At 37.3% G+C, this 12,119-nt stretch overlaps 1 protein-coding gene across 1 annotated transcript; it reads right to left on the bottom strand.

The window, feature by feature from the left end:
- Nucleotides 1–1,703: 1,703 nt before the first annotated feature.
- Nucleotides 1,704–2,432, bottom strand: LOC149963257 (uncharacterized). The gene has a single exon (XM_090165643.1). It carries the CDS (start codon nucleotides 2,430–2,432, stop codon nucleotides 1,704–1,706), a length of 729 nt encoding a protein of 242 aa, XP_090021769.1.
- Between the last annotated feature and the right edge of the window lie 9,687 nt (nucleotides 2,433–12,119).

The raw sequence follows: 12,119 nt of genomic DNA, 5'->3' as shown, positions 1-12,119 counted from the left end.
CGCAAGGCTCTCCAATTTCCTACAAATTGGCAGATATATCTTCGGGAATGGAAGTTATTCATAACTTATCGGTTTTCTCCCCACAATTTATGAGTTCACGTAATGAAATCCTGATACAACCAAAAATTCCTGCATTTAATGACGCTTTCGGATCAGCTGAAGCAAGTGCTGTTTTTTTCCCTTTGCCATTGAAGGAATATTCGTTATTTGAAGTATTAAAATACTGTGTACGTTCAATAACTAGAAAACATTGCCAACAGTGTTGAGCGTTGAAAGATGTTAAACAATTTCTAGCACTTCCATTGACTTTACGTTTGCTAGTTACTGAACGTACCTGCTATTATTTGCTGTAGAACTTGCCTAACTTTCGTTTATATTTCCAGGAAATTGATTTGTCTATAGAAAACTGTGCCAAAGCAGAACGGAGAACTATCATGCAGGCGGACAATGACGTTTGGAAACAAATGAGGAAAGAGAGGCTATGTTCATCTTCGTTTGGTTTGATTTGCTGCAATAAACGTGGGCCTTGGACAAAAAAAAGCGTAAATAGCATAGTTTTTCCTTCTGACATTGGATATCTAAGAGCTATCCAATATGGGAAAAAAATGGAATCAACAGCCTGGAAAGCATACATCGCACAAATGCACGAATTAGGCCACAAAATTGAAGTGTCTCAAACCGGCCTCATAATAAATCCAAAAAAACCATGGCTTGGCACCTCTCCCGATGGTGTAGTGTACGACCCAAGAGAAGATCCACCCATAGGATTGCTTGAATTGAAATGTGAATATGAAATGAAAGACGAGTTGCCATCATTTGCTTTAACACAGCCAAAGTTCCACGTGAAACTTGTTGATGGGAGTCCTTCACTGAAAGACTCACATCGTTACGCAAAACAAATAATGGGGCAATTAGGTCTTTCCGGGTATGATTGGTGCGATTTTGTGGTATTTTTTGAGAAAGGGCTAATTATACAACGGATTCGTTTTGACAGTGATAAATGGAAAGCTATGGTCGTTAAATTAGACGAATTCTATTTTACCCACATGCTCCCAATGTTAGTCAACGAAAAATAGTGATAAAATTGTGATATTACTACCTGAATTAATACTCAACGATTTCTAGTCAAAAAGAAATTAAGTTAAGTATTTTATAAGTGTCAAAATAAATTTGAGGTTTTAAATTAATTTAGCAAATCAGGTAAAACAATTTTATGCTAATGAGCAACTAAAAGATATTTCATTTTACTCGCTTGCTCCCAATGTTAATCAATGAAAAATTATGAAAAAAATTGTGATATTACTACCTGAATTAATACTCAACAAATCCTTGTCCAAAAGAAACTAAGTTCACTATTTTCTAAGTAAATCAAAAGTTGGAAGTGTCGAGATGAAGTTAGGGATTCAATGGAAATTAACTTACACAAAGATATTTTATTTTACTTGCATTCTCTGAATGTTACGCAATGAAAAATAGTAATAAAAAAATTGTGATACGCAAAGATATCTAGTCAAAAATAAATAGTCGTTTTAAAACCAAAACCACACAAATCTTAAAAAGATACGTGGTTTTACTTTTAAAGCGATTAAGTTCACTATTTTATAAAAAAAATCAAAAGTTGGAAGTGTCAATATGGTTTTAGGAATTCGGTTAAAATAAATGATTAACTAAAAGATATATTATTAGTTAAAATTTGGTCATTTTTATGAACAAAATTCTTCGAGGTCACTCTCGTCACTATCTTCGCACTGTACAATTTCTTCGAAATGATCCAGAGGTGGTTCAATATCTTCCAGCTCATTAGCGGGAGCAGTAGATTCAAAATTTACCAAAGGCTTTTGGAAATTGGTTAACAAAACCACTACAGTCCAAAGTTGGTTTATTACAGGAGCTAATGAAATGGAAATCGGTCGGTCTAGAATGTGGAATCTTTTTATTCTATTTATACGTCTTTCAACGTGAATGCGAAGTCGTGCAATATTTTGGGTTTCCTTTATTTCTTCTTTGCTGTATTGGTTTTTTTCTTTCAAGAATGGTGGAATGTTCAGGGTTACATTTAATTTTCTAAGTTCTTCTTCTATTAAAAATCCTTTATCAGCCATGACACTATCTTGTGGATCAAACTGCATGCCATAAAAACCACTTTTGGCTGTTAGACATTTGTCCGATATATTGCCAGTAAAGAGCGCAGAAACAAATGTAACATAGCCTCTTGGATTAATTCCAATTAAACCTTTCCAGGTATTAGTAGACTTATAATTGGAATAGGTTGCGGTTTGTAATACTAGGGACTTCGAAACCTCACATTTAATCTCGGTAGCGTCTATGGTGCACCGAGTACTTGGATATTTTTCTCTAAATATCTCTGGCATAGATTCGTCAATTTGTTCTCTTGTAGACCAAATGTCCATTTGCCCTAACTGTAGGTACATGTAGTTGATCCAAGAAATACATGTAGCGCTTATTACACTTTCAGACACGTCAAAACGAAAAGCAAGGTCCTTCACAAACAGCCCAAGTCTTAGTCGCATCAGTATGACCAAAAATTGGTCCATAACAGAGAGTGCTCGCGGTCTTCCGGCTGGGGATGTAGAATCTACTTTTGTTCGCTGCCCTCTCCACCAAACAATGTTTTCTCCATTTGGTCCTGGATTTAAAAATTCAAACAAGCTCATTAGCTTTTCATAATTAGGAAGACCAGTATAAAAACATATATCTTCATCACTGTCTTTTATGGCATCAAAGCTTATTATTCTTTTTTTCAATTGTCCTTCCAGCCAGTTAGACTTGGCCATTTCTTCATTCAGAAGAGTTTTGAATTTTCTAGATTGCGGGTTAAAACTTTATTCTTTTCTTCTTGAAGCGCCAATTTAATTCGAATCCCATCGATTAAATGTTTGCTTTTAGATTTTTCTTCGTCGAAAGCAGCTCTATTATTTTTAAGACTTTGAGTCAATTTTACTATTAAGCTTTTGTAAATCGAATTTTGTTTCTCCACTTCACTCTTCTCTCTCTCCAAAACTTCTATTGAAAAAGTAGGTTCTTCATTAGATAAAGGTTGATGTCGTACTGCAGTAGAACTGGCATTTTCATTCATATTGATATCCGCAGCTTTTTCAGATACACTAGTAACAGTTTCAGGTTCCGGAATTTCTGGTGAGACAGTCGTTTGTGATGGACCTAAATTTTCAGACGGTTCCCATTTAAATTTAGAAGGTATAGCACCATTTTTGAGTCTTGTCCTCTTGTTCCCAACGCTAGCTAGGAAATCTTCATTCTTAAAATGTGAAGAGCAAACATATATGCAAGCTACAGAGTTGTAGAGGTAATCACGCCGTCTGATCTTTTGGATCCACTTTTTCCGTAAAGGTTCTTGAGATGGAACTTTATGATATGTTATCTACGAATAAACAAACTCTTATTAGCAACGTTACATAAGCAAATTCAAGCTAATCGTCTTACTTTGTTTCCAAAACCATCCGTTGGTCCCTTCTGATTACATTCTAAAACACAACAGTACCGACTGCCCATAGCAAAGGCTTAGAAGCAATTCAGAATTACACTAAAAAAAAACTAATTCCGTACTTAAAATTACTTCCCAGTATATAAATAGGTTAAAACGTGCCTTATCGAGATGTGTCCGTAATTTAAATTGAGATAATTGTAATTAAAATCGACGAAATACCTTAGAAAGAGCCAAAAGCACAACACCTAATAGCCTAACTGATAACATTTCCCCCGCATATTTTAGACCAATGAAATCAAACTTTCATATGCCGCCATCTATGTAGTAAATCGGAAATTAAAAAAACACTCTTCGGATTTGCCCCTTCAGTTCAGCCATATAGTATGGAATATGAAGAATGGTGTATTCTATATTACTTTATATCGAAAAGAATATTTTTCACAGATCGAAAGTTGGGAGTTTATATTTTTTGGCTTTCAATTCGTCCAAAAATTACATTGATTAATTCGACCCAATGAAGTACTTCTTAGCCCAAGCCAACAAGTGTTAAGAAAACTCTAACTTTTAGGTAGTTGATATAAGAAGATAAAGAAAACATTAATGAGAGTGGGATAAACAAATACCGGCAACAGAATGAACTAGGCTTCGATCCAAACCCACTGTGAATTGTGAGCCAATCTTGTTTCTCAGTTTTTTTGATTTCAGAAAAATCAACACAGCAGATTTCTAAATTTAAATAGCCAATCAGAGACGCCGAAATATGAGCTTCAGCGCCCCTCGCACAGTGACGGCGAATCCGTGGGGGCTCTGGGGCTCGAGCCCTCACAGGGAAAAGCAAACGAGTGCAGAGCCCCCACAGAAAAAAAATTGTGGAAAAGTAGCAACCAGGGAAAAATTTATATTATCACTGCCTTTATTTGGGTCCGAATTCAGTCTTTTTACAGAAGTTATTTTGAAATTGCAGATGCGAGTAGCATTAAAAGGATATAACCGTAAAATTGATTTCGATAGATTCGTCCAAACAGAAAATCGCCACGTCGTGTACCCTATTTTACCTAAGATATCTTTGTAAGGTATGTGGCCAACAAAATCTTAATGATCTAGCCATGTACACAGATATTTTTCGAAAGATAACGACCAGTAGCGGCGCTAAGGTTTTTTCACAGGTGGGCTAATTATTTTGTGGCCCCTAAGAATTTTGTGGCCCTTAGCTAAAACCTTGGATCGACTATATTTCGCAAAAGTGGTGGAATCGAAAAAACCCAAAATTTTCAAGGAAGCGAGAAGAGCACCGTCGATTTATTGTTCCGGCTCTCTTCGCGTTTTCTGGACCCCCTACTGGCCTTGTATCCGACCTGGAGGGGACACGTCACACGTGCATGCCTGGGATATTTCCCTAAATTCCCATAAGCCCCTTTCTTTTCAACTTTCTCTCAATTTCCGCTACCTTCCTCCCGAATCTATCTGTTTATGGTCTACTACCTTTTTGAGTAAACAAATGGATTTTGAAAGATTTTTTTCCAGAAAAACCTTTTTTGGCAATAAAACCAATTTCTAGAGATAATGAAAATTAATAAATTAAAATATGTGGCCTCTTAATTATGAATATGTGGCCCTTTTAATATAAATATGTGGCCCCTCTCAGAAATGCAGGGGGGCTAAAGCCCACTTCAGCCCACCCTTAGCGCCGCTACTGATAACGACTTAAAGTCTACCTGCACTGTCTCCTATTTTCTAGGCGCATCTCCTTATATCACTTTCTATAGAAATTAATTCCGTTTTTAGTTTTACACGAGCTTAGTATAGGCTAGAGTAAAACTCCCGTAGCCGCTACAGTCCCCGCCGCCGCCGCCTTTCGCAAACTCGTCGTTTTCTTACGCCACGGTAGAATCCTCCTACGCTAGCGTTTTTAAACCAGAGAGGGAAAGGCCGTAGAAAGCTAACCACATTATCCTATAGTTACACCAGATTTTCGTCCCTAAAATGCACGCGCGTTCGACGAACAACAACCTAGTAAGCCGGGCAATCACGATTCGGCGAACTTCTGGGGTTTCCGTCTCTGGCGTTTTCGTTCGCACACGGTTTCCGCAACAGCGCTTGCCTCTCGCTTCCATTCGGGTGCGGAAGGGTAAGATATGGCGGCTCTCCCACCGAGCGCTCCTTTCTATTGTTGGCGACTCTTTGGAGCTCAGCCATTCTGTGGAATTTGGGAACTATCACTTTGCCAGAGCCCCCAGGTGTGAAGGGAGGGGAGGGGGCGGCATGGGTTTTCGTAATTGCATCTCTAAACGTGGTGAAATCGCTTCTGTTTGATTTGTATCCCTTTAGCCCAACCACTTTGGGTAATTTTTTGTTACCCATATTTCCCACAAAAATATTTCGAGCGGTTTTTCTCGACCGTTTTATTTTATTTGTTCATGTTTCCGTTACGGGTTAAGGAGGACTATATGCATACGGGGGACACTTCCTTCGCTTAATAAAATTATCCTATATACTTTAATCAGTTTATACTACTATTCGTTGTTTTCGTAAAGCTTGGCTCGTGTGAAACTATTATTTGGGACTGCCGGGCCCCTTGTTAGTTTCACATCGAATATATATTCGAAGTGACACTATTGCTATGGACGGAATGTCGTTAAGTGTTTGTTGTTTGTCGTGGAAAGCCCCCTCCGACCTACCCCCTTAAAGGGAGAGTGACCGAAAAAACAAGTTGGTCTCATTCGATAGAACTCTTTGACGAGCGCGCAGTGCCGTTAATTTCCGCCCCCTCCGACCAACTTCCGTAAAGGGAGAGTCACCAAATGGTACGATATCGTACGCCACGAAAATTGTAATACGCCCTAAAAATTGCAACGAAATCATCGCACTGACGCCCCCCTTTTTCTATTTTGGGCGTGATATTTGTAATTGATTTACTTTTAAATTCTGTTTCGCTTTCCTTATTTAGGTTTAGTTACTAACATTTCAAAATTTAAAACAATTGTTTTGTCGTTTCTTCAAAGTTTTATTATTTATTTAAAAAATTTATAATTCCCAACATTAATTTCATTGCATTATCGTCATTCTGTTCACGACGACCCGAGTCGCCGGCCATTGACAGAGACGTCCATGTTCATGTTGACATCCATTTCGAGGTCGTTAAAGTGGCCATTTATATATCAAACGATAAGAAATCACGTAGCCTCAACAGCTTTTGTATTAGTTTGCCTACCTGTGTCTACTAAGGGTGTATGGGTTTGCCCACCCGAATACACCGATGTGGAACTAATATTACGGCCTGGGCCGTCTTGTTGATAGAGGTCGCCGTTTGGATAAAAATTAACCGTTTATTTGGATAATATCCATAAACTAAAATTATCCAACAAATAATCAGTTATTTGTGGCTTTTTCCCATATTAAATCGTTTCTATCCATGGATAAACGGTTAACCGCAATTTTTATGATTAATGCCAGTTAATTTATCTGTTACGCCGATCTCTACTTGTTGAAAGTGCGCATGACTTAATTTATAGCATCACTGAGGTCACAGAACAGATACTAGTTATTTTGGCGGGCTTGAATGTCAATAAGATTTAATTCGTGTCGCTAATGTACTCATTTAGACTACAGCAGCGCTAACCGTGAAATAATTATTCTTAGTAGAAATTTTCTTTCATACAGATGAGGTAATCTATTTCTTAATGTTATATGTTTTCATCGTATAACGCGACATAACTTGTCCTGGAAATTTGGCTTTATAATTTCTAGGGTGTAGCCAAACGTTGCCATACGTAATCATGATCTAGGCAATTTGGCGGTTTGAGTAAAATGTATTTTGTTTGGCTTCTTCTACGTCATACATTCAAGATTTCGTGTTTTCGGTCAATTGAAAGCGGAAGTTTGTCTGCTAAAATTCACATTATCTATTTGGAATAACTTATAAAATAATTAATATTTTAATATGAAATTTTGACAGTGTTGACAACTATACATAATCTAATAAAATATAAAATTTAATTTTTGGGTGCAGTTAAACTTTAACTTTGGTTATCAATGCATTTATTGACGGATAAGAAAGCACACTTTTAAAAATATATATATAGTAATATAAATTTAGAGCTGTACATTTTCTTGTTAAGTTTTAAGTATATGAATTTTTGGATAACAAAATAATGGCCCGTGCCCACACAGAAATGTTTTCTTATCGCCGCCACTGCCCAAGGTTTGTAAAATTTAGACTAGAACAGGTTACCTCGAAAAGGGGGTTTTGGTTTATGCGTCGTCTTATTCTAGGTCTTTTAATCAGCCTTCTACTGTAGTACGTGACGTCACCTGGTTCGGAAAATGCTAGCCTTCTCAAAGTTACAGGTGACGTCACCTGGTTCGGAAAATGCTAGCCTTCTCAAAGTTACAGGTGACGTCCCCTGGTTCGGCCAATAGCATTTTTATTCGTACATGAGACCCCCTTGGCCACTGCCCTCGCAGAATGGCCTTGATAAGAGAAAAGACCCAAATAATGATATGGCCATTTTGATTCGAAATATTTTTAGGTTTTTTAAGGTTTGACTTTCCATACCTAGTTATTAGTTGCCTAAAAATTGCCATTTTACATCTTTAAATCTCCTGAATATAATTTATTTTTCAGGAACTGACTTAATTTTGTAATGAACAAAATGAATGAAAATACAATAAATTTCAAAATAGAGGTAGATCCGTGTGTCTAACAAATTAATCAAGTAACTATTTTGGCAATTGTTATGGAATGATAAAACTAACACTCTACTAAAAGTATCCGAGATTTAACAAATTGACTGACAAAAAATAACTCGTAATTTTTGAAAACGAACTTCACTATTCAAAATGACACTTTATATTAAAGTTATTTAGTATTTCCATTAAATTAATGGGATATGTGATAATTATTGTATTCAAATATTGCAGCTAAGACTCGCTCATAATAGAAACCAGGTTTTCTTGCTACGCTTAGAGAAGTTGGTAATTGATCTATCATTTAGCTTCCTTGGAAGGTCGAACAGGGCGTTTTCCAGCAATGATGAAAAAGGGGCTATAAGATAATTGCACAGATGTTGTCTACCTAAAGGAACTGGTGTTGATGCTGTTGATGTTTTCGTGTGGACAGTTCATTTTGTGTTGAATTAAATGCTTGGCAGATTTGAAAAACAAATTACATTTTAAGCAAAACTACTTCTTGAGTTCTTCTTTATCAGTGTTTGACATGGCTTCGTCACATAGCTGTAAATTTTTACCAATGCTTTCGTCAGTAAAAGGGTACTTTTTACCGGTAACATGCGAGTTTCCTCCCTTTTTAGTTTTAACTATGATAGTATTACTTACATAATAATATTTATTTCGCAAAAAAAAACAAAAAAAAACTTTGCAGGCAACCACAGAGGCAAAGCCTTTACGTGGTGGTTACCGGATCAATACAAACAAATAAATTAGATTACAGAACCCAAAAGAAGTTAAATAAATAAAATCAAAATAAAAAATTATTAAATTAAACATAAGAGAGAGAAAATTAAGAATTTTGTGAAAGCCAAATGCCAAAAAGAAAATCCGTTACTAAGGAACGAAATTGGGGGATAGAAAAATGAGTGGAATTCTCCCTGATGTCGGCGGGCAACGAGTTCCATGTACGAGCACTCAGGATGAAAAATGAATTTTTCAAGGCCAAGCATCGGGCAAACTTGCGTAGTACGTAGGGCAAGACTGCCGGGTACTACATGTCATGTAATCACAAAGATTGAATGTCGCTGACCTGGTCAATTTCAAGAGTGTGATCATATCACAAACGTCTCTGCGAGCAGTTAGTGGTAGTAGATGAACGTCAGCTAGTCTTTGACTGTACGAGACATATCCAGGTAAGTTAGCACGCGGAGACTTCAAGTAAAATCTAGTGAACGTCCGCTGAACACGTTCCAGTTAAGCAATGTCCTTTTTAAGTGAAGGATTCCAAACCGGAGAGGCGTAGTCAAGTACTGGTAAGCACAGCGAACGAAAGAGCGTGACGGCGGCCTGGGTGTAACTCGGCATCAAGATAAGCTCTAACCCGAAAGCTAAAATGAGGGAGTGCTCGGTCGTGCATAAACCACATTCGTTGTCTTACTGCTAGCGGTACGTCATCGAGTAGTTCTGGTAAAGTGTCTTGTAGAAAGATTTAGTACGACTCACCAGTTAGTCTTGGTGGTAGAAAACGAGGTCAAATTAAATGGTCGCGAACAATTCCGCACCAGACGGTAGTCACGTGCGGAATTTCTTTCTGCCACTCATGACGATTATGTGAATTGAATACTCCGCCACGCAAAAAATTAGCTTCGTCAGAAACTAGGGGCGTACTTAAAGGAAAAGTCCAGGATGGGTAAAACTTGGGTCTATTTCAAAGATCATGTTTAAATATCCTAAAAAATATCAGTCGTAAAATTGTATCTTTTTTTAATGACGAGAAATTAATTTTTAAACGAGCGAAATTTACCACCAAGCGAGCTGCCATTTTCTTTCGCCTTCGCTCCGCAGACCGCACGCGGAGCAAGCGCGCGCGGGGAACAGAGCGCTGCTAAAGCCTGTTATAGCGCGAACAGCGCGTGATTAAAGTCCTAAAACGTCACCCCGAAACAAAAAATGGCAGATCGCTTGGCGGTACATTTCGCTCGTTTAAAAATTAAATTTTCGTCATTAAAAAAAAAATATCAGTCGTAAAATTGTATCTGAGTTTATTTAAACATGATCTTTCAAATAGACCCAAGTTTTACCAAACCTGGACTTTTCCTTTAACCAATTTTATCATTTAAAGATTGAACCATTAGTAAATGGAATGGGTGGTACTAGTGTTCTCGAAGGATACGCCAGACAATTACATGGTCAAATCGCAATTGATGTTGAACTTACCTCCTACTTGTCGTAGGATCATCCTCGAAGATAGTAAGTACTTGTACCTCCACGTCTTCTGTAACGTTGCAGATCCTGTTTGTTGTATTTTTCCACCTTCTCTTAAGCTGTCTTTGAGGAAAGTGTTCCTGATACCAGCACCGCGCTTCCACCGCATTTCCCTGAGCGAGTCCATACATAAGATGCATAATACCATATTCTGCATTCAGAAAGTACGCCATGGCATAGCAGGTTGTAGATACGAAGTGTGAATTAATTATTGAGGCCCCTCAATTTATTGCAAATTCGAGCCTCGTTCCCGTCCAAAAAAAATGTGTTGTAGACTAAACCTGTAGAATAAAATCATTTTTTTTGTGGGTGACTATGTACTAAGATCATTAATTACTCAAGCCAACTACATGCAGTGTAATAATATTTAAAAAAAAACGGAGATGAGGTAGATTCGTTCCAAAATGCCTAACCATGTTTTAAATTTGTACATACTTATGGCATTAGAAGATTAAAAAAACGAAATTAAATAATTGCCGTTTTTTAACTTGAGAGTACCCGAGGTGTTTATCGCCGATTTCGTTCAAACTCGGGCAAATAGCAAGGTTCGTAAAAAATGCTTCTCGCACTATAAGGTTGGCTTATTCAGATGGACTTTTCTCGTCGTTTTGGGGGGCAGCATTTAGGGTGGGAGGAAATAGCGCGCCTCGAGCGTTTGACGTCACATATGTTGGAGAGAGAAAAAAAAACAAGCTGTGGCTTTACCGCGTAGTAAACCCGCGTAGTAGAAACAAGATAAAAGAATCAGAATTCGAAGCGGCCAGCCAAGGCCCAAAGGGGATCACTGAAAAAAAAAGAAGTGAAGAATTCAAGGTATTGTACATTATAAAATTAATAGTATATTTATGAACGTTATTTATGGCTCAGATTAAATTAACAATTAAAAATTATTACCCGAGGGAATATGTTAAGAGATTACTATATTGTTCTCGATTTTTCTGTAGCTGAAAATAGACAAGGCTTAGCGCCATCGATTCTCGTCTAATCTCTCAAAGTTAAAGATTTTCTGATATTTTTCAGAAAACTTAATAAGGTTTACGCATCATGCCTGGAGTGAAATGTTCAGTACCAAATTGTAAAAACTATCATCATACAACCAGAGACCGCAAAACATCTTATCATAGCTTTCCTAAAGAGGAAATTTTAAAACAAGCATGGATAGAAAGATGTAGTACTCCAGGAAGCTTAAACCTCAAATATGCTCGAGTTTGTTCTAACCATTTTGAAACTAATGATTATGAAAATCATCTGATGGGGTTATTTGGACTAAATGACTCCAGGTCTCGCAGAATATTAAAACAAAATGCTGTACCGTCACAAAATCTACCAAATATCACCCAGACTACCCACTTCACCTTGTCAACTAGGCCATCTCGGACTACGACAAGGGCTAGAATTATGACTTTGCCTGAAATAGAAGAAAGTAGAAGTAAGAAAACTGATGTCTGCCATACTCCAGTTAGGGCAAAATTGTCCACAATGACAAATAATGTACCTGTGCCAAATATAGAGGAAACCTGCAATATACCTGAAAGTACAAATACTTCTACAAGTCAAAATTGTGATATTTCATCTGTTTTGAAAAGTGTTTATGATTCCTTAACTTTGCCAAATGAGACTTTTCAAGATTGATTGTGACTGAAAAAGGTGATTCTAATATCCCTAAAGCAAATTGTGATATTTTGGCTGAGTCAAACAAAAATAGTGATAAAGGTAGACC

This window comes from Leiobunum rupestre, chromosome 1, assembly GCF_980474605.1.
Source record: "Leiobunum rupestre chromosome 1, qqLeiRupe1.1.hap1, whole genome shotgun sequence".
Lineage (NCBI taxonomy): Eukaryota > Metazoa > Arthropoda > Arachnida > Opiliones > Sclerosomatidae > Leiobunum > Leiobunum rupestre.
This window is presented reverse-complemented; position numbering and strand designations above follow the sequence as displayed.